Source organism: Bolinopsis microptera, chromosome 6 (assembly GCF_026151205.1).
Source record: "Bolinopsis microptera isolate Bmic1 chromosome 6, MBARI_Bmic_1.0, whole genome shotgun sequence".
NCBI lineage: Eukaryota > Metazoa > Ctenophora > Tentaculata > Lobata > Bolinopsidae > Bolinopsis > Bolinopsis microptera.
In genome coordinates, this window is record NC_087077.1 from 3,823,425 (window position 1) to 3,849,692 (window position 26,268).

The 26,268-nt window shown below is 39.2% G+C and overlaps 3 protein-coding genes across 3 annotated transcripts in view; all 3 read left to right on the forward strand.

Moving 5' to 3' along the window:
* LOC134816440 (40-kDa huntingtin-associated protein-like) overlaps nucleotides 1-25,515 on the forward strand; it is a 47,589-nt gene extending 22,074 nt beyond the window's left edge. The window contains exons 2-9 of the mRNA XM_063825276.1: nucleotides 4,011-4,123; nucleotides 4,634-4,770; nucleotides 5,018-5,155; nucleotides 10,887-10,985; nucleotides 14,895-15,009; nucleotides 24,077-24,188; nucleotides 24,483-24,591; nucleotides 24,852-25,515. Of these exons, the coding sequence (XP_063681346.1) occupies nucleotides 4,015-4,123; nucleotides 4,634-4,770; nucleotides 5,018-5,155; nucleotides 10,887-10,985; nucleotides 14,895-15,009; nucleotides 24,077-24,188; nucleotides 24,483-24,591; nucleotides 24,852-24,971 (939 nt within the window). The 5' untranslated portion in view covers nucleotides 4,011-4,014 and the 3' untranslated portion in view covers nucleotides 24,972-25,515. The remainder of the gene's footprint in view (nucleotides 1-4,010; nucleotides 4,124-4,633; nucleotides 4,771-5,017; nucleotides 5,156-10,886; nucleotides 10,986-14,894; nucleotides 15,010-24,076; nucleotides 24,189-24,482; nucleotides 24,592-24,851) is intronic.
* On the forward strand, nucleotides 115-2,889 carry LOC134816638 (EARP-interacting protein homolog). Its single transcript, XM_063825574.1, has 7 exons — nucleotides 115-248; nucleotides 426-569; nucleotides 761-859; nucleotides 1,054-1,222; nucleotides 1,735-1,978; nucleotides 2,189-2,330; nucleotides 2,468-2,889. The coding sequence occupies exons 1-7, from the start codon at nucleotides 123-125 to the stop codon at nucleotides 2,633-2,635; spliced, it is 1,092 nt and encodes a 363-aa protein (XP_063681644.1). The 5' UTR covers nucleotides 115-122; the 3' UTR covers nucleotides 2,636-2,889.
* On the forward strand, nucleotides 3,028-3,721 carry LOC134816443 (splicing factor 3B subunit 5-like). Its single transcript, XM_063825280.1, has 2 exons — nucleotides 3,028-3,151; nucleotides 3,281-3,721. The coding sequence occupies exons 1-2, from the start codon at nucleotides 3,045-3,047 to the stop codon at nucleotides 3,429-3,431; spliced, it is 258 nt and encodes an 85-aa protein (XP_063681350.1). The 5' UTR covers nucleotides 3,028-3,044; the 3' UTR covers nucleotides 3,432-3,721.
* Nucleotides 25,516-26,268: the final 753 nt, after the last annotated feature.

The window sequence follows — 26,268 nt, forward strand, 5'->3', positions numbered from 1 at the left end:
ATATGCCGCATGTTCTGCATGTTAAACATGCATGATCTGCATGTTAAACATGTTGAGTATGTTAAACATGCTGCATGTTGTGTAAGTTCTACATGCCCTAACCTCTCGTATCCAGGTATAGTATGGATAATCTGCTCCCTCGGATACATGGTATCGAGCACAGATGCAGATCACTATGTGCTCTGGAGGGCGAACAGGAGGTCGTATCCTTTCTGGTCGGTACTCAATCTATGAAACAGGACAACATAGTGAGTCTTTATTAGTCTTTCTTAGTAGTGGTATTAATCGTATCGAGCCTTCAAATTCGGTCTTGATGTTCTTTTAAACTATATGGTTCATTTAGCTTGAACTGGACAGACAAGAGAGAGTCTACTAATAATAGATAATATTGTGGTTGTAACCTTCAATCTTGTTGACTTGTTCAGGTGCACTTGTTTGAACTTGACGAGGAGTTTGGGGAGCTGAATGACAGATGTTACCACCACGATGCTGGCGAGGTGTGGCATGTTGCTTCCTCCCCTCACTCCAGGGACCTTATATCCACCTGTCATTCTCATGTTGAGAGCGAGGTAAGGTACACACTAAACACTACACAGATATAAGGAAGCAGAGAGGTAAGGTACACACTAAACACTACACATATATATAGGGAAGCAGAGACAAAATCTGCAGTAATATAATCCTTACATTTTACAATTCTAGATAAGCTTAATATCTCCGGAATATTGTCAAGTCTTTAGTTCACAACTGTAACTGTCAGGTGAACCTAGAGAGTGGAGCTACAGTGTGGAGGCTAGGTGGGGCACCTGAGGAACCTAAACTGGAGGAGCTGGGTCATGTGTCTGCTCACAACTCTAATGTTGGTTTTTGAAACGTTGATTTTTCTTTCATTTCAAGCTGCTCACTAGGTATGAAAATTGTCGTGTGTTTGGGAATGTTGCTAAATTCCAGATACATACTTTGGCCCTCTTCGCTGCCAGACAACTTCGCCCAATTAAGACTTCCCCTAATTTCACCTCTTCTCCGTTTGAAATTGTAACACTAACCTCCCAGATGCGAGCAACAGAGTGGGGTGTAGAGGGATGTGAGGGGTCTCTCTGTTCCCTTGGAGACACCTCCCTGGTCCAGTGGAAGATAGACAGTAATGTCAGGGAACACAGTTTCTGTGAACTCCCAAAAAGGAGCTGCCCCACTTCACTTCGGTGGAATCCTCACTCCTCTGGTGAGCTGAGCGTTAAATTAAATATAGATTTGGACACTGCGAGGTGAGTCATATTGTTCTGCGAATAACCAAGCAGCTTTTAGTATTGGCCAATGGCCAATCAAACCCCAGAATTACTGTCACGTGTTGGTACTTCACGTATTAGAACCGCCACCTACTAGCATCTATACTAGATCTATTTATGAATCTCTTTTGGCATCAAACAATGAACAACTTGCTAGAGCCATCATAAGAAAAGTTTGCAACAAAGTTACAATTTAAATAGATCTACGTTCTGTATTGTTGACAACTACAAGCGGTAACAAAATATCAAGTACGGCAACTAGATTTTGAATTATATACATAATAAATACATAATAAATAATGAATTCTAAAAGGTTTGGAGAAATTGATAAAAATTGCCAATCTAAAGGAGAGGCTCTGCAATAACCTTAAGAGCCCGAAGGACAGCATATCCCACTTTCTCCCCAGTTTAGCCTACTCACAGTTCAGGTAACCAAGGCAACCTCCAGGTAACCAAGTAGGGATAGCCTCAGACCAACACATCCGACTACACGACCTGCGCACTATGAAGTGCACCACAGTACTCGATAACGCCCACACCCAGACAGTACGAGACCTGGACTTTAACCCCAACAGACAGTATTACATGGCCACCTGTGGAGACGACTGTGCCACCAGGTTCTGGGACACCCGGAACTGCTCACAACCCCTTCTCTCCTTCTTCAACCACTCTCACTGGGTCTGGAAAGTCAGGTAATATAATATAGATTATTGATTCTTTAGAGTAGTGTAGATTAATTTTATTTTTTATATTTATTTATTGTGAAGGATCTACAATAATTATTGATATTGTTGAATTATAATGTGCTTAACATAATATAAATTGATGTACATATTTGTAATATCTTATTGAGGCACATGCCACCCCATCGCGGGTTTACTATTTAATTACTACTACTACAGGTACAATCTGCGAGATCAACTGTTACTAACGGGAGGGAGTGACAGTAAGGTGGTGTTACTGAATGTGGCCTCTCTTGCTTCTACTGATCCTGCTACGGAGGATGAGGAGGAGGAGGGGGAGAAGGAGATCGATCACAACAAGGTTAGTGACTTCCTGTGAGGTTGTGTTAAAACGCTAAATTTGATCATTATGTTTTGCGTCGCTTCAACAAATCTGTATGAATAACAAATTAAAAACTCTGCTTTATACTTCACTTCTATTTCCACTACCCTGCCCAGGAGCAGATGAGAGAGGGTGTATTAGAAGAGTATGACAAACACGAGGACTCCGTCTACTCTGTAGCCTGGTCCACTGCTGATCCCTGGCTTTTTGCTTCTCTCTCTAATGACGGTAGACTTGTCCTCAACAAGGTCTCCAAGGAGATCAAGTTCAGTATTATTCTCTGAATGAGTCAGCGCTGAGAGTTGTTTTATGCGGCTCTATATTATGAGAAGTTACATGATGACTATGTTAGGTCAAATCTTTTAGCTTTTGAACTGTTATTAAATAATTTCAAAAGACGTTTTTGTTTATTGACGTTTAGATTTTTTTTCTTTTTGATGATTTAAATTTAATGCTGATAATGTTTCTGTATTCGGATTACCGCTGGACGGTTATGGTTGTACTGTAAATAATATTGTATTAGATAAACTGAATTGACAAAACATTCCAGCAGTTTTAATCCTTTGACAAGTTACTCCCTCGATCAAGATTGAGTAAGCTACGATTGGATTTCTTGTTTTCTTCTAATTAACTTATTAATCTCAGTCAACTATTGTTATATAATATAATAATATAAAACTGATTTTAGCTATAATGGACCGGTACAACTTCCAGTCCCAACTAGAGCACTTACAGTCAAAATACATTGGCACCGGACATTCAGACACAACTAAGTTCGAGTGGATGGTCAACCAGCACCGGTCAGTAATTACGGTAGTTAATTGATTTATAATTGTTAATTAATTTTTAATTATGTGGTTTTTTCCCTAACTAATGAGGGTAATGAGATTCTGTCACTAAATCCCTGATAATAACGTTCATCTCAACAGGGACAGTTTCGCGTCCTATATTGGTCACTACCCCCTCATGGACTACTTCTCCCTTGCTGAGAACGAGACCAAGGCTAGAGTTACATTTAACCTTCTGGAGAAGATGTTGCAGCCATGTGGACCCCCTCCAGAGAAACCAGACTGGATGTGAGGACCCGGGATGTGGTAGTGACGTCATAGTGACGTCATGATAGTGACGTCATATTAACAGTTGCAGTTGCTATACCGTGTCATGTAAAACGATTCAGATTGCTCCCGAACATTGCAGATTTTGTGCTGAATTCAATTTGAATTGTTCGGTGCAGTTTCGCTGAATATAATATCACTTTATTGCATTGTTTTATCCGAGTATGTGAACAAAATTTTCATTGACGATTGATGAAATTCAAGAGTTCACTTAACGATATCAAAAATAATATTTTAATTTCTTGCAAAATCTAATTTGTATTTTATTCTTATACTAGTATATTTGACCATTTTAACAAAATTGCTGGCTATATAATATTAAATCTTACAATTGTCAATCTCCATTAAAATATTGTTTGTGATTATGCCATATATAATATAACCTCAGCACCTTTTGTAATATTATGTCCCTGAAATGACGTTTGTTTGAAGCAAATATTGTTTGAACAAATATACAAATATATTTGAACAAATATACAAATATTTCATTACAACTATTTCATTACAAATATTTCATTACAAATATTTCATTACAACTCACTATAGCAATGAGCGATCCGGTAGTAGAGAGATATTTTTCCACCTGCAGGTCCCTCAAGAAGAGGTTCCTGAGGAAACCAAATATCACCGAGGCTAGAGACAACTTCTACTCATTTGGTACGAGCATTTCAGATCAAATTCATCAGCGAATCTTTAGCTTTGGAGAATAATTACTGCTAAACTAAGATAATTTCGTCGTGATAATATAATTTAAAAAACGCCATTTTTCCTCAAATTCCTATTTTGGGGTTCGTTTTTTTGGTTTTCTCTTTTCATGGGTCATTTTTGGTTTTTATGGGTTTTTTGTGTTTTTATGGGCTTTTTTGTGTTTTTCCCTCGTTTTTGTAACTTTTCATCCAATTATTTAAAAACCCAAAAATACATAAAACGAATAAAACATATCATAATTGATAATGGGGATGAAGGACTGTAACATATAACTTGGTCTCAAATGAATGTAGGTGTAAATGGTATCAATTCTAACATTTTTTATACGTAATAAAAACCCAAAAATACTTCAAATTCCTATTTTGGGGAGTTGGACACCCCCAGTAATCCTAACTTAATCTTTAAAGATAAATCCTCGATTTTACCTCGATCCTACCTTAACCCTCCCTCCCTGTGCAGGCAAGCAGCTGATAGTATCAGGAAACAAAGAGTACGCAGTGAGCTGCTATATGTCCGCGTCACAGTGCGAGGAGCAGTTAGGGAACACTGTGGGTGAAACTAATGCTCTTACTAAAGCTGCTGCTCTCTTTCTCGAGGTTCTTACTACAACCCCCGGCACTTTATTATCTTTCTACAATCTGTATTATTTCCCGTGCTTAATTATTGATCCCCCTCGTGAAGACACTTGACACAAGTGGTTTAATTTGAGGTTTTTAATGCTTATAATATGAGGATAAAAGATACTCATCGTGTGTGTATCTCAAAGTTTCTTTAGGATACTGTTTGAATTTATCCAAATAAACCGATGGAATTTATTAATTAACAAAAGGAACTTGCCCGCAGTTGGAGAAGGACAAGCAGAAGTTGTGTATCTCAAGTAACGAGCACTACCTTGCAGCAGGTATAGACTGCTACAACATGGCTGTAAACAAGCTGGTAGCTACTAATAAACACGACCTCGCTCTTAAACTCTGTGTAGAGGTTAGCCGTTAGTGTCATTAACATTTCACTCTTAAACTCTGTGTAGAGGTTAGCCGTTAGTGTCATTAACATTTCACTCTTAAACTCTGTGTAGAGGTTAGCCGTTAGTGTCATTAACATTTCACTCTTAAACTCTGTGTAGAGGTTAGCCGTTAGTGTCATTAACATTTCACTCTTAAACTCTGTGTAGAGGTTAGCCGTTAGTGTCATTAACATTTCACTCTTATTCTTAAACTCTGTGTAGAGGTTAGCCGTTAGTGTCATTAACATTTCACTCTTAAACTCTGTGTAGAGGTTAGCCGTTAGTGTCATTAACATTTCACTCTTAAACTCTGTGTAGAGGTTAGCCGTTAGTGTCATTAACATTTCACTCTTAAACTCTGTGTAGAGGTTAGCCGTTAGTGTCATTAACATTTCACTCTTAAACTCTGTGTAGAGGTTAGCCGTTAGTGTCATTAACATTTCAGGGTAAAATATTGTGAGCACATCTCCTTCTGTTTCGTATCTTAGTTTGGAGTGCAAGTGTGGTTTGAACACTGGTCATCGCCCTTTGCCATTCGAAAATTAATGTTGAAAATAGTGGTGATCCCCATCATGATTTATAATGTTATTTCAGCTAGGCTGCCTGCTAGTAGACGTAGGACACATCATGATTTAGGATGTTATTTCAGCTAGGCTGCCTGCTAGTAGACGTAGGACACATCATGATTTATAATGTTATTTCAGCTAGGCTGCCTGCTAGTAGACGTAGGACACATCATGATTTATAATGTTATTTCAGCTAGGCTGCCTGCTAGTAGGCGTAGGACACATCATGATTTATAATGTTATTTCAGCTAGGCTGCCTGCTAGTAGACGTAGGACACATCATGATTTAGTATGTTATTTCAGTTAGGCTGCCTGCTAGTAGACGTAGGACACATCATGATTTATAATGTTATTTCAGCTAGGCTGCCTGCTAGTAGGCGTAGGACACATCATGATTTATAATGTTATTTCAGCTAGGCTGCCTGCTAGTAGACGTAGGACACATCATGATTTATAATGTTATTTCAGCTAGGCTGCCTGCTAGTAGACGTAGGACACATCATGATTTATAATGTTATTTCAGCTAGGCTGCCTGCTAGTAGACGTAGGATACATCATGATTTAGTATGTTATTTCAGCTAGGCTGCCTGCTAGTAGACGTAGGACACATCATGATTTATAATGTTATTTCAGCTAGGCTGCCTGCTAGTAGACGTAGGATACATCATGATTTAGGATGTTATTTCAGCTAGGCTGCCTGCTAGTAGACGTAGGACACATCATGATTTAGAATGTTATTTCAGCTAGGCTGCCTGCTAGTAGACGTAGGACACATCATGATTTATAATGTTATTTCAGCTAGGCTGCCTGCTAGTAGACGTAGGACACATCATGATTTATAATGTTATTTCAGCTAGGCTGCCTGCTAGTAGACATAGGACACATCATGATTTATAATGTTATTTCAGCTAGGCTGCCTGCTAGTAGACGTAGGACACATCATGATTTATAATGTTATTTCAGCTAGGCTGCCTGCTAGTAGACGTAGGACACATCATGATTTAGGATGTTATTTCAGTTAGGCTGCCTGCTAGTAGACGTAGGATACATCATGATTTAGGATGTTATTTCAGCTAGGCTGCCTGCTAGTAGACGTAGGACACATCATGATTTAGAATGTTATTTCAGCTAGGCTGCCTGCTAGTAGACGTAGGACACAACATGATTTATAATGTTATTTCAGCTAGGCTGCCTGCTAGTAGACGTAGGACACATCATGATTTATAATGTTATTTCAGTTAGGCTGCCTGCTAGTAGACGTAGGACACATCATGATTTATAATGTTATTTCAGCTAGGCTGCCTGCTAGTAGGCGTAGGACACATCATGATTTAGGATGTTATTTCAGTTAGGCTGCTTGCTAGTAGACGTAGGACACATCATGATTTAGGATGTTATTTCAGCTAGGCTGCCTGCTAGTAGACGTAGGAGACATCATGATTTATAATGTTATTTCAGTTAGGCTGCCTGCTAGTAGACGTAGGACACATCATGATTTATAATGTTATTTCAGTTAGGCTGCCTGCTAGTAGACGTAGGACACATCATGATTTATAATGTTATTTCAGCTAGGCTGCCTGCTAGTAGACGTAGGACACATCATGATTTATAATGTTATTTCAGCTAGGCTGCCTGCTAGTAGATGTAGGACACATCATGATTTAGTATGTTATTTCAGTTAGGCTGCCTGCTAGTAGACGTAGGACACATCATGATTTATAATGTTATTTCAGTTAGGCTGCCTGCTAGTAGACGTAGGACACATCATGATTTAGAATGTTATTTCAGCTAGGCTGCCTGCTAGTAGACGTAGGACACATCATGATTTAGGATGTTATTTCAGCTAGGCTGCCTGCTAGTAGACGTAGGACACATCATGATTTATAATGTTATTTCAGTTAGGCTGCCTGCTAGTAGACGTAGGACACATCATGATTTAGAATGTTATTTCAGCTAGGCTGCCTGCTAGTAGACGTAGGACACATCATGATTTAGTATGTTATTTCAGCTAGGCTGCCTGCTAGTAGACGTAGGATACATCATGATTTAGGATGTTATTTCAGTTAGGCTGCCTGCTAGTAGACGTAGGACACATCATGATTTATAATGTTATTTCAGCTAGGCTGCCTGCTAGTAGACGTAGGACACATCATGATTTATAATGTTATTTCAGCTAGGCTGCCTGCTAGTAGACGTAGGACACATCATGATTTAGGATGTTATTTCAGCTAGGCTGCCTGCTAGTAGACGTAGGATACATCATGATTTAGGATGTTATTTCAGCTAGGCTGCCTGCTAGTAGACGTAGGATACATCATGATTTATCATGTTATTTCAGCTAGGCTGCCTGCTAGTAGACGTATGACACATCATGATTTAGGATGTTATTTCAGCTAGGCTGCCTGCTAGTAGACGTAGGATACATCATGATTTATAATGTTATTTCAGCTAGGCTGCCTGCTAGTAGACGTAGGATACATCATGATTTAGGATGTTATTTCAGCTAGGCTGCCTGCTAGTAGACGTAGGATACATCATGATTTATAATGTTATTTCAGCTAGGCTGCCTGCTAGTAGACGTAGGACACATCATGATTTAGGATGTTTTTTCAGCTAGGCTGCCTGCTAGTAGACGTAGGATACATCATGATTTATAATGTTATTTCAGTTAGGCTGCCTGCTAGTAGACGTAGGACACATCATGATTTATAATGTTATTTCAGCTAGGCTGCCTGCTAGTAGACGTAGGACACAACATGATTTATAATGTTATTTCAGCTAGGCTGCCTGCTAGTAGACGTAGGACACATCATGATTTAGGATGTTATTTCAGCTAGGCTGCCTGCTAGTAGACGTAGGACACATCATGATTTATAATGTTATTTCAGCTAGGCTGCCTGCTAGTAGACGTAGGACACATCATGATTTAGGATGTTTTTTCAGCTAGGCTGCCTGCTAGTAGACGTAGGACACATCATGATTTATAATGTTATTTCAGCTAGGCTGCCTGCTAGTAGACGTAGGATACATCATGATTTAGTATGTTATTTCAGCTAGGCTGCCTGCTAGTAGACGTAGGACACATCATGATTTAGGATGTTATTTCAGCTAGGCTGCCTGCTAGTAGACGTAGGATACATCATGATTTAGGATGTTATTTCAGCTAGGCTGCCTGCTAGTAGACGTAGGACACATCATGATTTATAATGTTATTTCAGCTAGGCTGCCTGCTAGTAGACGTATGACACATCATGATTTATAATGTTATTTCAGCTAGGCTGCCTGCTAGTAGACGTAGGACACATCATGATTTAGTATGTTATTTCAGCTAGGCTGCCTGCTAGTAGACGTAGGACACATCTTGATTTAGTATGTTATTTCAGCTAGGCTGCCTGCTAGTAGACGTAGGATACATCATGATTTAGTATGTTATTTCAGCTAGGCTGCCTGCTAGTAGATGTAGGACACATCATGATTTAGTATGTTATTTCAGCTAGGCTGCCTGCTAGTAGACGTAGGACACATCATGATTTAGTATGTTATTTCAGCTAGGCTGCCTGCTAGTAGACGTAGGACACATCATGATTTAGTATGTTATTTCAGCTAGGCTGCCTGCTAGTAGACGTAGGATACATCATGATTTAGTATGTTATTTCAGCTAGGCTGCCTGCTAGTAGACGTAGGACACATCATGATTTAGTATGTTATTTCAGCTAGGCTGCCTGCTAGTAGATGTAGGATACATCATGATTTATAATGTTATTTCAGCTAGGCTGCCTGCTAGTAGACGTAGGACACATCATGATTTATAATGTTATTTCAGCTAGGCTGCCTGCTAGTAGACGTAGGACACATCATGATTTAGGATGTTATTTCAGCTAGGCTGCCTGCTAGTAGACGTAGGATACATCATGATTTAGGATGTTATTTCAGCTAGGCTGCCTGCTAGTAGACGTAGGACACATCATGATTTAGAATGTTGTTTCAGCTAGGCTGCCTGCTAGTAGACGTAGGACACATCATGATTTATAATGTTATTTCAGTTAGGCTGCCTGCTAGTAGACGTAGGACACATCATGATTTAGGATGTTATTTCAGCTAGGCTGCCTGCTAGTAGACGTAGGACACATCATGATTTATAATGTTATTTCAGCTAGGCTGCCTGCTAGTAGGCGTAGGACACATCATGATTTATAATGTTATTTCAGTTAGGCTGCCTGCTAGTAGACGTAGGACACATCATGATTTAGGATGTTATTTCAGCTAGGCTGCCTGCTAGTAGACGTAGGACACATCATGATTTATGATGTTATTTCAGCTAGGCTGCCTGCTAGTAGACGTAGGACACATCATGATTTATAATGTTATTTCAGCTAGGCTGCCTGCTAGTAGACGTAGGACACATCATGATTTATGATGTTATTTCAGCTAGGCTGCCTGCTAGTAGACGTAGGACACATCATGATTTATAATGTTATTTCAGCTAGGCTGCCTGCTAGTAGACGTAGGACACATCATGATTTAGGATGTTATTTCAGCTAGGCTGCCTGCTAGTAGACGTAGGATACATCATGATTTAGTATGTTATTTCAGTTAGGCTGCCTGCTAGTAGACGTAGGACACATCATGATTTAGAATGTTATTTCAGCTAGGCTGCCTGCTAGTAGACGTAGGACACATCATGATTTATAATGTTATTTCAGTTAGGCTGCCTGCTAGTAGACGTAGGACACATCATGATTTAGTATGTTATTTCAGCTAGGCTGCCTGCTAGTAGACGTAGGATACATCATGATTTAGGATGTTATTTCAGCTAGGCTGCCTGCTAGTAGACGTAGGACACATCATGATTTATGATGTTATTTCAGCTAGGCTGCCTGCTAGTAGACGTAGGACACATCATGATTTATAATGTTATTTCAGCTAGGCTGCCTGCTAGTAGACGTATGACACATCATGATTTAGGATGTTATTTCAGCTAGGCTGCCTGCTAGTAGACGTAGGACACATCATGATTTATAATGTTATTTCAGCTAGGCTGCCTGCTAGTAGACGTAGGACACATCATGATTTATAATGTTATTTCAGCTAGGCTGCCTGCTAGTAGACGTAGGACACATCATGATTTAGTATGTTATTTCAGTTAGGCTGCCTGCTAGTAGACGTAGGACACATCCCAGATGCTGAACCACATTTCATCAAGGCTTCCTCTCTCATCAACCCTGGCAACATTACTTTGCAGGTGACAATATTTGCAATTTCTTAACGCTCCTTTCATTGTTATTCAACTTTGATGCTTCTATGCTGTATTGTTGAGGGTTAACCTATTAAAATATATTAAAATAGTCTGTTAAATTTCAGATAGTGGTATTAAAGAAGTTGTGTTATTTCAGATAGTGGTATTAAAGAAGTTGTGTTATTTCAGATAGTGGTATTAAAGAAGTTGTGTTATTTCAGATAGTGGTATTTAAGAAGTTGTGTTATTTCAGATAGTGGTATTAAAGAAGTTGTGTTATTTCAGATAGTGGTATTAAAAAAGTTGTGTTATTTCAGATAGTGGTATTTAAGAAGTTGTGTTGTTTCAGATAGTGGTATTAAAGGTGCACACCGCGAATTTTGCAACTTTGGCTAAAATAGTAATAGGGCGTGAAACAGAAACATTGTGCTATGTTTCGCAGCGTTGGTCTAATTACATCACCCTCAAATTAGCGATCAAAGTTTTCGCTTCCTAGAGAGATACAGCGTCTTAGGAAATCAAGGAATGTAAACAGTGTGGATTGTGGCTTGAACATTGCTAATTTTCTGAATTGTTTTGTGAACTGCTGGTTTCCGATCTTATCGGCCAAAACAAAGGCTGTGTTTCTTCGATATTTTAATAGATGGAATTAATTTGTACACAAATTCTACGCGTTTTATGTGCAAAACTACCCTGACTGTAAAATCATTATATATATTATCCATTGAATTACTAAATCCAGCGTATTTTCCACTAGAGGTCACTCTAACAAATAAAACAAAACTATTCCAATCAAAATCTAGATCGGTCAAGCAAGGTTGACCTTTTTGGAATTTTTAGTCCCGTGATATTCTTAGGAATTGTTCTTTTCACGTACTGACTTTCCTTGAGCATGGTGGCTATACTGCGGGGCTCTTTTCCCTCTCAAACATAGTCCCACATTCCTTGCAAGATATCCTTTCTGTAAGAGTAGTCCTTGTTGATGACTCGGCTTTTGCTTACATATTTCTTTTGGCTCTTAGAATAGGACCAAAATTCTTTTCTGTTGCTGGTTAAGTTCTTATTGATTTCTATAGCAATAACCATAGAGCCCACTACCATTCTGTTTAGGGAATAGGAAGTCCGTTTAGGCAAGAGCTTTAGTCTCACATTGTGATAAACTTCCAAAGCCCCTGTGTGTAGAAAGTTACAACACAACTGGATGGAACTTATGAAGCGGGTGCTGGTGAAGTACTTGAATAAAGAGGTGAATTCTTCACTTTCTATTTTAAACCACTTTAGCCCCTTTAGCGTCCTGTGTTTTACCCTTGAAGAGTACTTCATTTTATGAAAGTAAGGATATAGCTTTTCAGAGGTCAAAACAATTTGCTTCTTTCTTTTTTCATTCCGTTCTTTCTGCAGTTGTAGTTTTAGAGGCTCGAAGGGATCGGCTGTCCAGGCGTGATGGTTACTAATGTGCAGTAAAGTCGAATGAACCCTTTCCACTAACTCTTTCGGGTCCCCTGCACGATAGGGGCAACAAACTCCGACAGCTTCGGTAGTTTTTTAGACATTTCCATGAGCTTTCTTTTCACCAGCCTCGCTTTGTGCCAAATATCATAGTTGTGAGTAATACTGGTAAAGAAGGTCCTCATCAGATTTGCAATCCTCGTATTCTCATCGGTCACGAAGTGTCGGACTTTCAGCCCTTGGCTAACAAGGTTGAGTAGGACTCCCTTGCACGCAAACGTTTCCAGGTCGCCTCTGTACATTCCCTTTTGGGCGACGAAAAAGTCAAGAATAGCACCTGTCTTAATATCTAGAATTCTATAAGTGCAAAACTTCGCACACCAACCGGGCGAGTCGAAGTGCCCATCTCCTGCGATGTCAACGTGTTTCAACCCACTGCGACTCTCTAGCAAAGCTGTCCTCATAGACGTCCATTGGTCGACGATTATAGGGTATAGATTGGTCGTGTTGTTTTTATAGAAACTTGAGCATGTTATGTATGGAACAGATAAACAAGTCATGAACGATTCTAAAACACTATAACTCATCCCACACAAAAAAGCTGCAGCAGAAACTACAAGGTTGCACTCATACTTTTTCTGTCTCAGGCGTGAGCTTCTCCAGACTCCTTCGTGAGGCAGAATACCATAACACCTGTAATTGACCACTATGCCAAATCCAGCACAGTTTATCCTCTTGATGACTGACCGGGCTCCGCATTCGGGACAGAATTTAAATAGGGATAGTAGTAAGGGCACGCTAATAATGGCCCAACAAGCGTTTGTTGTGAATGATTCTACGCTTCCATCAATAACTGGCTCATCATCGTCCGTGAGGTCATCCAGTTCAAGATCATCCAGCTCTATAAAGTCACCTTCTTCGGAAAATGAAGAGTTGATATCTTCATTATGTAAACCCGTGTCAAAGTCATCATCATCATCTTCATCAGTAGGTTGGCTATCTTCACTGTCAGTTTCTGAGAAGTAAAGCTCGTCGATCTCCCAAAAAGAATCAGGTTCAATGTTAGAACAGGATTCGTTGGTTGTATCCTGATCAATATCTATGCCATCAGTTGACCCTGCCGGTTGCATTTCAACTAATCTTTCTTTAGGGGGTGGTCGTTTTGACATTGTTTGGACTAGGGGGTTGGCGAAACTACCAGTCCTTCGATCTGTATTTGGTACACTATCGACTTTCAAGCGAATCAATGTGCGAGTTTCAGGATTGGCTCGAGCATGATATCGTTCCAAATCACCCTCTTGAAAGTCATCCAGGAAAAAGTGATCAGTACAAACTCTTGTACTAAGGCTGGGTTGCCATGATCGTGAATCTCTATTCATCCTCACAACCCATTTTTGCTTTAAAGCTTGATTTGTTGGTAGTCTGATGTATCTTAGATATTCTCTTCCACTGTGATCACTTACTTTGTTTCGGCTACTACGATTCGAGCAAGCACCCACAGCACAAAATGATCCTCCTGGTCTCCGCTTCTACGAAGGTGGTTGTTCAGCCATTCAGCTACTTTATTTCTGTAACATCGTTCGAGTATTGAAGAATGTATTGAAGAATGTGACTAAAAATACTAAAATAACTCGTGATATTATAACTTGTAACTAGTGATAAGAGATGGCAAATTTAAATAACTAATCGTGTTAACAATAACAAACTACTAGTGCTCAGTATTACCGTTTAAAACGAATGTGTCATGATTGCGTGTAAGAGACAAAACGTGGCATTGCAAATGTAAACAACGTAATAGTGAGAGGAGAGTAGAGAGAGAGAGTGATAGTACGCTGCATCTCTCGAGCGACCCTAATTTTGGTGGCCAATTAGAGGGCGACACCCTAACTTGCGTGTCCCTAAATTTTGCGGAAGTTAATATATTCGCTTGACTATCAGATTGAGTTAAAAAACAAAAATGTTAAAATTTTTTCCCTATCTCGGTGTGCACCTTTAAAGAAGTTGTGTTATTTCAGATAGTGGTATTAAAGAAGTTGTGTTATTTCAGATAGTGGTATTTAAGAAGTTGTGTTATTTCAGATAGTGGTATTAAAGAAGTTGTGTTATTTCAGATAGTGGTATCAAAAAAGTTGTGTTATTTCAGATAGTGGTATTAAAGAAGTTGTGTTATTTCAGATAGTGGTATTAAAGAAGTTGTGTTATTTCAGATAGTGGTATTAAAGAAGTTGTATTATTTCAGATAGTGGTATTAAAGAAGTTGTGTTATTTCTGATAGTGGTATTCAAGAAGTTGTGTTATTTCAGATAGTGGTATTAAAGAAGTTGTGTTATTTCAGATAGTGGTATTAAAGAAGTTGTGTTATTTCAGATAGTGGTATTAAAGAAGTTGTGTTATTTCAGATAGTGGTATTAAAGAAGTTGTGTTATTTCAGATAGTGGTACTATTAAAGAAGTTGTGTTATTTCAGATAGTGGTATTAAAGAAGTTGTGTTATTGCAAGACTTACTGTAAGAACTACATGGGAGCATTAGAGACGCTGGATAGACTGGTATATCTGATAAACGTGTCAACTTCTATGATCGGTGAGATACTTAATTTAGTTTGATAGAAAAATGAGTGAGGCAAGCAAAAAGGAGTTTACAATTAACATTAATATAGATATAAATAAATCCTAACATTTATTAAATTCTAACATTTATTAACGTATAGATTAATTGAGATTAGTTGCTGTTCACACTTCACCATTCTGCAAATAATTTAAATGAGCAATACATCACAAGAAGCGTTGGAAACTTAGTAACCCAGAGCAACATATCATTATTAACATCCAAAACTAACTAAAATAACACAAATGAGACATAGGATCACAGTGTTGCACGCCCCGTTTATTATCTGGCTAGATTGGTCGGAGACGGCGTCGAATGCCACTCTAAACAGGACATAGCACATAATGTGATCATGATATCCCTGAATGACTAGGTGTACATTTGGTGGGTCTGAGTGGAAGTTGATGATGTACATTCAGCACACCTACGGCGGCGTTTCTAATCAGTGGCGGCGTTGCTGATCAGTGGCGGCGTTGCGAATACAAAATAATCGGCGGCGTGCAACACAGAGCACTGTGGGGTCACATAACAGCTATATCCGCTTATTCTAGTCCTGCTAAATCAAGATATAGTTGAAAATATATTAGTTAAGCTGATTCGAAAAATGTTGGACCACTTCCCTCTATCTGGCTAAACACACACGTTTTATAATATGACGCAGTGAAACTATCGGACTGTGAATATGTAGACTCTGTTACATCGTTTTCTGTTTATATAAAACTCCGTTACAAATTGAACTGGGATCTGGCAATACTACACCTTAGTACACCTTATAATATGCCCTCTTATTACTTGTTACCATTTATACAGTAACAGTATTTATATGGTTACTAACCGTAGTTGAGCACCTGGGTGAGCAAACTAAAAAAGCAAACACTGGCTACTAAGTTGACTCTGGAAGCAGGGTTCCCAGAGTTTCCAGGTTCTACATAGTGCCGGCAGCCCGGTCGTTCAACAAAATTGTTTTGACATTTGAACTGGAAACTAGTAGCATTGTTATACTCATATTCTGGATAACATTGTACAGTGACCTGACTACCTGGTAAGATGAAGGGAGCCAGTGTGTTTGTGATAACTGCCCCGTTTCTGATCTCCATTTGTGGATCACATGGCCCAAGGTGCTCCTTTATAGTCTCAAATGTCAGGTCACGTAACTGTTCCTTGCACTCTGGACATAAGAATATTCTGTCGAAATTAGTGGTTAACATTGATATTGATATATAGTCTGGTGCGAAACCATATGGATATGGAACAACTGGAACTAGCTGAAATGTTTGTGTTGTAGAGCTTCTGGAGCAATCTTCCAGGGTAGCAGTAACTTTAGATCCAGCTGATTTGCTCGCCACACACTTCCCGGATAGTTTGTGTTTCATCCTTATTTGATTTTTTCCCTGATTCTTGTTAAGATTTGGTTGTACAATCCATTGTGAGGTATCCTCACATGCACCCCATTTCATATTTTCCCCAGTTACTTTCAGACATTGCCTACTATTTCCTCTTATTACCAAAATATTTAGGTGTGTTTTACCACTTATCTTACCCTGAAATTCTACCACCGGGCTCTTCAACTCCAGTGCTCTTTGTATAATCCAGATACATGTTGAATTGCCAATAGTGCTAAACTGGCCACCCGACGGAGCAGCAGGGTTGTTCAACAATGCACACATCTCTGTTTTATAGTTGAACGCTAAGAAGTTACAGTGGTAGTAGTACTGGCAGTACTGGGTACACTGGTGCAGGGAGTCTGTGGGAAACTGATAGATGGGTTGCTCGTCACAGCACTCTACCTTATCTGTCTCATAGCATGAGTCCATCAAGTCTTTATCAATTTCTTCTGTTGGAGACATTTCAATCAAGTCTGGAGGCGCTTCCAGGCTAATGTTGGATACAGCCCCCTGTGCCAGCGCCCTTAGGCTCAAACAGAGCATCGCTAATTGAACTATTTGAGAACGCATCATTGCTGTACCAAAGGGAAATCAACTATAGAAATTGTAAATTCAACTTTACTCAAAAGAAGATTGAGTACGCCTGACGCAACACCTTTTGCATTATTCAAATGAAGCTTTGTCAACCAGAACCCCTTTTATGGAAGGTCCCATTGGGGGGGGGGGTACCAATGGCATAAATGGCATAATGGAGAATTGGCCAAACAAAATTTCCATTTATGCCATGAAATTTCTATGCCATTTGATGAATTTTATGCCATTTGTCTCCATTCTATGCCATTCGAAATATTAAATTTTAAAACTTTGAACTGAGAATTTAATAACGAATAGTCTGCACCCCACTAGTACTGTCACCTTTATTTCTATTTGTTGTACTGACCCTGGTCATTAGAAACACCCCTAAAAGTTCGTTTTTTGACAAAAAATTTAAAACTTCTGTAATTTCATTTCTGTTTTAGTTACGCATTTGATTTTTGGTATGCGTATAGAAAATCGATACGGCTTTAAAATGAGATGTTCGGCGACCTCCTAGCTCACTCACTAGACTCAGTAGGAGTGATTTAACTGCGAGGGACAATTGAGGCTAACAAATTAGCCTCACCACTTTCAAAAAAGAACTTTCTCATGTTACGTCCATGATATTCAAGTTGCAAGTATAATCCATATTACCTGGGGACCTCAGGCTATTATGTTCATAAACATAGAGATTATGTTCATAAACATAGAGATTCGGCGGAATGACAGGCTGAGCGCGGCCCAGTAAAATCCATAGTGATTTTACTTGATCGGTATTTAAGCTTCAAATATTCGAGGTGAAAATGAGGCTAACCACCTTTTGAGAGGGTGAAATGAGGCTAACAAGTATACTTTTGTGTATATTTTCGAGTTGGTTCGGTTTTGTGACTATCTAATGTGTCAACAATAAAAATTTATTCATCCTCTTCAAGCTCAACATTTCAGAAATCGCAGAGTCTTCTTGTAGGAGGCCAAAATGAGGCTAATAAATGATTCGACCGCATTTTAAGTTGTAACTTTAATGTACGGAAACATGTTATAGACCCACTATAAAACTTGTAATTGTAGCCCGAAGGTTATTGAGACTTTATCGAAACTTATGTGAGGTTGGATTGAGGCTACCTTCCCTCCTTGAGGCAAAATTGAGGCTAACAGATACACTACGCAGACAATTGTCACTGTGCCAGCTATCAAGTAGTTGCTGAGCAGCAGCAGCAGTTAGATGAAGAAAATGAAGTTGAGGAAGTAAATGTATTAGAGCTGTTGGCTAGAGTAGGCCCCTTACTTCTATGGAGCTCTCTGGCCAATTGCTCTGGCAATGCTCTCCATGGGGCCATGTAATATCACATGATCTGATATCATGCCAAATTAGACTCTAAACTATAAAGTATAATAAAAATGGAACTGTTTGAGAAAAAACATTTTTCGTTACTTGGAAAGAGAATACTTACTCAGCTGTCAGAATAACGAATCAGACGTACCTTGATCTTATATGTACTTGTGACGGTCTTGTTTTGTATTTAACTCTGCTGAAGAAGCAATTCCCTAATGCTGAGATCGTCACTTAAAACCTTGGAAGTGATCAGAATGAGCAGCTGTTTGCATTTATTCTGGTTTCTTTTTCATCTGGTCGCTCAAGAAATATGGATGCGATAACTATGGCCCATGGAATGGAGAGAAATAATGTGTACAGTGCTTTATCATTACATGAAGACACATCTGCAATTGCACATGCACGTGGAAGTACAGTTTTGCATCCTACAGTTCACCTCAAAAAGGTTAAATCTACAGGCCAGAAAGCAGAACGAGTGAAATGGACTGGTGGTATGATAAGCCTAGGGCATCGAGGGACTGCATTCGAGAAGGGAAAAGAAACAATTTCCCTGTGTTCGCCGCAGTCGCAGATCCTGAAGAACGGAGTGGGAAGCCAATCGTCCATGGCCAAGAACTTTCTTGGGAAGCTGTAGATGATGAAGCTGGATGCCTCGAGGATGAGGACGACTTAGCTTATGAGGTAGAACCTGGAGTTGATGATTGTGATAATGGAGAAACGATATCAACAGATAAATATGGAACACTATCCTTCCGGTCTTTTGAGACACTCACGCTCAATGGAGGAAGAAGCACTTTATCAACAAAATCTCGTCTTTCAAGATTCAAGGGGGACGCGTTTGGAGTGTCTTCTGATGTTCGCATATACAATCAACCTGAATGCGGATGTTCAACAGTTTTGAAAGCTGGCAGTACAGAAACTCTTAAAGTCTTCAAATCTCAGCAGGACTTTGCAACAGGAGTGGTTAGATTTATTTCTTATAAGTCATGCCCCATGAAGTACTACTGCCAGGAACATAGCCTAATCAATGGATCTCCTAATGTTTGGCTACTCGTCGAAGACAAATACATCAGATGCATTGTTCCTTGATGACATTCAAAATCGTTGTGTTGTCAATGTTTGTATTCTGTACATTTTGAACATCTCACAATTTGCTTTTCTTGAATAGTGAAATGTTTGGTATATATTTGATATAATACATTTCTATTTTCTTTATTTGTCATATGAATCTTTGACTTTAACGATCATTCCAAGCGTTATAAAGCATGAAACATGTCTCTTATTCAAGTACTAATAATATTTGCGGATTTAAAGTCATCCTAAAGGTCAAATATGAAGACCTAAATTCATGGCATAAATTGGCATAAATGGAGAATTGGCCAAACAAAATTTCCATTTATGCCATGAAATTTCTATGCCATTTGATGAATTTTATGCCATTTGTCTCCATTCTATGCCATTGGTACCCCCCCCCCCCCCCCCCCCCCCCCCCCCCCCCCCCCCCGTCCCATTACAAAGTTTTAAGAAAAGATAAGGGATTCGGGAGGTCCAGACCAAAAAAGGACTGATGAGGAATACTTATCTTGGAATTCCTGGAGCACACTTTCACTTTGATGATATAGATAAGTAGCCTGTGGTGGTGAAAACATGGGGTATAGGGTATTACATGGGGTATAGGGTACCGCAAAAGAAGAATACTCAAGTTATTGTAGGTCGTAAGCTGAAACTTGATGTGCTGAAAAGTGCAATGGTAAATATGATCTAGAGCGACCAAAAACCTTTGCCCGAGAAAGAGGCTTGATGAGAGAAATTACAGACATAATTTTGTGGAATTTTATTATCATCTTAAAATGTAATATAAAATGTTATACATTATAATAAGCTACAAGTAACAAAAAAACAGTTTGCCTCATTCGTTAAATTTTGAAGCGGCACTTGAAACTTCAGATTTGGAGTCTTGTAACACCCTGTAAGTACCAGTTGCCTCAGTACTCCGTACTAGCATAGTGTCTATCAAGGTGTTCGTGGCAGTTGACCCCTTCTCACATTTCCTCTGGGCAGATCGAAGATGCTTCAGCCTTCATTCATATTTACTGAACATCCGTCATAGAAAGCACGACAAGAATCTGCAGATCACTGAGCACTAACGCAGTTATTATAACATACAGTGTCGGTGTAAAAGCGACTACAGCAGTTCCAGCTACACCCCCAACCAGACCTATAGCATTAGCTACACTGGAGGCCAGAGCAAAGTTATCCGTTCCAAAGTACTCCTTATCGATGAAAATGTAATAAGTAGCCATGTTGCTAATCCCGTACAGGAACTTGACAATGAAGTTAGTCACAGTCACTGCCACAATACTTTCCTGTTTTAACATCGCTGCGAATGTCCCGATATTAAGCATGGCTACAATAACCTGAGATTTACGGTAACGAACTCTGTCCTTGAGGAAGCTTGCAAACAACTTGCCAGGAAGTGCCGCGAATGTGACAAGAGCCAGAATGAGCAGCTCCGCACCTTGAGTAGCAGTCTGGTTGCAGCCACTGTCCAGTTCCGTGTTCCGTGTTTTGATTAGTTGGATCAGTGTTGGAACGAGCAGGATGGTGAGCCACCCTTGGAACATGCTCAAAGCACGGCATAGTCCCAGTTTAGTGATTCTAGCGATCATGTTGGGAACAGCCACTGTGCAACTGTGCACTGCACCATCCTCTTCCACTTGAATGTTGGGACCTGCAGTCCCTGAAAAACAGAAGTGTAGCATGAAAATGGGTGGAATGATTGTTGGTAGAGATGTGAGAAGTATGAATACCCTCCATCCTACCACATCCAACAGCAGATATCCCAAAACTGCTGGCCAGACACCCCCAACTGTGTACATGATCTTGGAAATGGTGACTATACTGCCAAGTATTTCATTACTTGAAACCAGCTCCACGATCATGACACTGTGAATCCACAAGTTGAGTCCAACACAGAAGCCGATAAGGGCTCTAGAAAGGAGAAGGGTTTCGTAGTTAGCTACTATAGCACAGATCACTGTGCTCAGTCCGCTCATATAAAGGGAGAACAAGGTCAACTCTCGTCTACCAAACCTGGATCAATATGCAACTTTCAATGATTAGATAGGTTTAGAATATTTTGTTAACTTAAAAATCATGATTCGTTATTTTAACTTATTGGGGAATGGAAAAGGACAGCGAATTAATCTCGTACCTGTCAGCTAACAGACCCGCGATAACAGTAGCTATTGCTAAGGTGAAGTACTGAATACACTCCAGCATACCCTCCCGTACCAGGGACAGCTCAATATCGCAGGACACTTGCTGTGTTATCACTCCTGAAGGTTTTGTCGAATGAAGTCGAGTTATTGGTATGGTGACTGAATGAATTTTAAGGTTTTGTTAAGAGGGAAATCATCAGATTTACTTTATTTTAACCATTATCTGACATATCGTATCTTTCGCCAATATCCATCGATGGCGAAAATGGCGAAAAGTTGTTTGCACAGTTTGGATATTTTCGTTATTTTGTCCCAAGGAATTGTTCATTATGCCGTGACAAAGTTAACCCGTGGGCAAATTAAAGCCGTGAAAATGGCACGTGATATGGCACTTAACTAACCAGGTAAATACATTTCCACTCCGTCCACAATATTCATAAGTACACCAAATACCAGCAGGAGCTTGTCCATTCTCGTCCAGTCCTTTTGTTGGTTGAGCAAATGTGTCTTCTCCACGTGGGCGTTATCTTTCTCCGCGTGGGCGCTATTTCCATTCACGTCGGCGTTATCTCCAGTCACGTGGGAGCTATCTCTAGTCACGTGGGCGTTATCTCCAGTGGGCTGGTTGTTAGATTCTTTCATCTTCTGAAGCAGAATCCTAACAGAAAACTAATGAGCCATTTACCATTATAGTTAAGAAAGTTTATGACAGAAAGTATGAAAAATGTCAACGTTTTTGCCGACCATTCACCTCTACTTGTACTTATGAGTATTGCTGAAAGCACAGTGTAAGGCCTACACGGACCGCCTCTAACTAGCCAATCCCTGTTTATGTCATAAATTGCAATGCGTTAAAATGGGGTTTCTATCATGTCCGCCAAGACGAGCATAAGTAATTTAATGTTGAAAGGGCATAACCTCCAACAATTGAATCTTTAAACAATTTTAGCGACAGAATCCTCGATACAAATGATTAATTATAGTATATGGGGAGCAACAAGTCTAAAACACGAAAAATGGTTATATTTTCTAAGCCCAAACGTTTGCGTCATCGAGAAAACCTACTGTTCACCGAAACGAGGTATCCAAGATGAACATTCATCACCTCGACTAACCTTCAAGTACATACTGATACATGAATAGGAAAAATGACGAAACATGAAATTTGCCGAATAACCTGCTGAGCCCTATTGTTACAATTTACGGCTGGGTTCAGAAGTACTGTTTGGCTTCTAGGTTTATAGGGTAGGCCGGCAACTTAGGCACTTAGCCTAAGGATGGAATTTAATTGACCTTGAAATAGTCAAAGTTTAGGGTAGAGTTCACATGACAACTATGTACATAGTAGCTAAGAAGTAAAATTGATCTCTAAGCTTGGAGGTGGGTTCTTGAAACATTTATGATACAAAAGGTGTTATTAGGCATTAGCAGGAGCTTTTAAAATACATGTATATATCATTATTGCCCCCCCCCCCCCCCCCCCCCCCCGTCTTCAGCTCATAATCAGCTCATGATCTCTAAGATTTCTGTACTCTATTCGTGGATCACATTATAAGGGAGGGAAGCCGCAAGGTCAAAATGAAATCGCGGCACGTGCGGAATCGCGATTTTTCTCATTCTCCGCGACAAATCGCGATTTTTGACGTTTGAGGACAAATTTGCGCATTCTTATCTCCTTTGAATCCGAGTTCAAATATCACGTTATTTATAAGTATATGAACCAATAACATCCACAACCTTCCGAAGGGGAAGGAGGGGGAACCGTTTATGGTGTCAGAGGACGCGAGACTAGCTCCTCCTTCTGCCGATAGAATTTGTACCTGAGGATGCCGCTTTTTGCAGCTCCTGTCATCAACTTTACAGGCATGATAGACACTAAATGAGACTTGAATCCTAACTGCACATTAAAACTTTCTCAAGGCATGCCTGACATTAGATATTCGCAATATATATCTGGTAACACTACTAAATTCTAATAGATCAAAAGATTGGACGCTACGGTGAACAAAGGTCGAATAATACCTCTGACTATAATTTGCACTAGATGCAAAATGATTAAATGTAAATATTGTCAAATTTAACAAATATAAAAGAAATCATCTTAGGAATGCAAATGCTTGCAAATTGAAATACATTTTTCTATCACTATCAGTAAAGATCCTTGATCTGAGACACAATTAAATCATGTATTTTATTCTATATAGCCATCACAAAGTCAGTCGCATTGTATTAAACTAAGATATTTCCGTTGTAGACATGGCATATTATTTCTAAATGATGTCTAACCTTGAGGTGTTTTAATTGTGAAAATCTATCAATCAGAAACAAATTTAATAATTTCGGTATTACACTTAACACTAAATTCATTATGGTATGCCAACAGTACTACATATAAAGTCGATAATCTATTTAATCCAAGCTGATGGATATATAATATATATATACTGTGGGACAATCTTCTGTATACATAATGTTTATTAAAACTTTTAATTTGAAATTGTAATGTTGACGGATATTCCTTCTCACAGAAGAGAAGATCACGTCCCACCTACAGGATACCCTGGAGTTCTGTGAGCTAACCACCCTCCTCCTACTTCTCATCGTCAACACTCCCTTCCTTCATCTCTCTCAGCTCCACAAGTAGGCACTTTAGTACATCTGAAAATATCCTCTCAAATTTCTTACTAGAAAATCCCTTTCCCCAAAATTTCGGGAACCATGTGATCCGACTGGGATTGAAAGACCAAAACTCCGATTTACCGTGCCATTTTCCTTCCCCAAACTGCACTGTTAATCGTGATTTCACTGTTATGTAGTCGATTGCTCAAATTGTATATTGTATAATTATAATCAAATGAATATTATGTCTGCACAAGGTAACAGCTGAACCTACTTACTGACCGTTTGTCATATTAACCCCTGTTTCTTTCCCAGAGATCTGATAGATAAGTACAGCACAGTTCCGTTAGATGTTCTCACTTCTGAAGCTGAGGTAGACCGGTTTATCAACCTGGTGGAGATCGCCATGGCAACCAAACACAGGGTAATTTTATCAGATTTCGCTTTTATAAATTATAATCTTATAGCTGTCTAATGTCCATAGTAATTTACTATGGACATTAGACAGCTATAAGATTATAATTTATATAATCTATATACTATTAGTAAATGGTTTTACCCCGCGCCGGCTACTAATACTCAGTATTTGAGAATTGGGGGAGAATTGTGAATTGTTGTAGTATTATTATTGCATTGCAATGTATTTGTATTGTAATTTGATTCGTAAATATGTCGCTACACCAGGACTACAGGACGCTAACCACTCTACACAACAAGCTCTATTCCACCCTGGACTCTCAACAGAACGAGCTGTTTAGAGAACTCATCTCCAGAGTCGAGGACATCCACCTCGTCCTACTTTGAGGTTACGTGAGGTTATGAGGATAAGCTCATACATGAAGATTGAGGTTAATTGTCATTGTACGAAATGTCTTTAGTTGTATGTACCATGTCTGTTATGTGTGCAGGTTGAGGTTGAGGTTGAGTAGTAGTACAGTAGTAGTAGTGACGATATTATGAGGATTATGTTCCATAACTTCTCTGTTCTTTTATGACATTATGTATTGTTCAGGCGACAGTTTGATTTGTAATGTCGTGTTCTTGTGTTGTCGTGTTCTTGTGTTGTCGTGATGTCGTATTGTCGTGGTGTTGTATTGGTTTTTAGTGTCGTCTTAGGTAGAGATTTTAATTTGCCCCATTGCCAGGACTTTATCGCAATATGCGCCTCTTTGTTCTAACTAAATCAGATTTCCTTTTCTATTGATGAGTAATATAAGAGTTATGTAATGATAACAATTTAAAATCAGTTTGTTGTAAAATTCTATTAGTATTGGTTAATTTTGTTGTATATTATTGCTGTAAATTCAGTTTTTGATTTAAATTTTGAATATTATCTTACTGTTAGTAACCTATGTTATTATCATTGATTTTTTCCATTCACACCCTTTTGTAAAAATGCAATAGTGAAAGGTTACGAATGGTCGTTTTTGCAGAAAAAGAGGGATTTTGGAGAAGGAGGTAGGTGGGTTTAAATGTGTCGTCAGTCCTTACTTCCTTCCGTCCGTTACCATGACAACGAGAAACACGCGCGCAGCGTGCATGGGTTGTTTGCGGAGATTGATGTGATGTATAGCCGGGATCGGGACTCTAGGGCGTAAGACTGTACGGCGGCGCCGTACAAAACACTAAAACAGGACTCTACGGCGGCAAACATTTTGTTTTCTATTTTTAATTGATATATTTTATTTTTCTATTTTTGATTGATATTGATAACTTGGCATGTGTCAGTTAATAAATTTAGGAGTTACAAGAGTTACACAAGTTTCTGAATTACAAGATATGACTGTAACTGTATAAGACATACATGAGTAAAGTTCACTTGCACTTTTTGCTTCTAATTTCTTAAATTACTGATAAAAGTTACGTTCTACGGCAATTGAATTGAATCACACGTGTTTCCACTTTCCCGTATTTAAAATATAATTTTATGAAGTTAACTGAGCTTGTAGTGAATGGAAATATAGCGTCCGCCACGACGAAAAAACGGGCGCAATTCTTGTTCATACCCATCATGCGATCTTATTATTATAAGTACTTGATATTTATTCAGCACTCAATCCACCATCCCCAGTAGGCATGTTTCTCCAGCCACTCCACCTTA

Coding starts and splice junctions, on each gene's coding strand:
- LOC134816638 (XM_063825574.1), top strand. CDS start 123: ATGGATAATCTGCTCCCTCGGATACATGGTATCGAGCACAGATGCAGA. Junction 570..760: donor ATTCTCATGTTGAGAGCGAG/GTAAGGTACACA, acceptor TGTAACTGTCAG/GTGAACCTAGAGAGTGGAGC. Junction 2,331..2,467: donor AGGAGATCGATCACAACAAG/GTTAGTGACTTC, acceptor TACCCTGCCCAG/GAGCAGATGAGAGAGGGTGT.
- LOC134816443 (XM_063825280.1), top strand. CDS start 3,045: ATGGACCGGTACAACTTCCAGTCCCAACTAGAGCACTTACAGTCAAAA. Junction 3,152..3,280: donor TGGATGGTCAACCAGCACCG/GTCAGTAATTAC, acceptor TCATCTCAACAG/GGACAGTTTCGCGTCCTATA.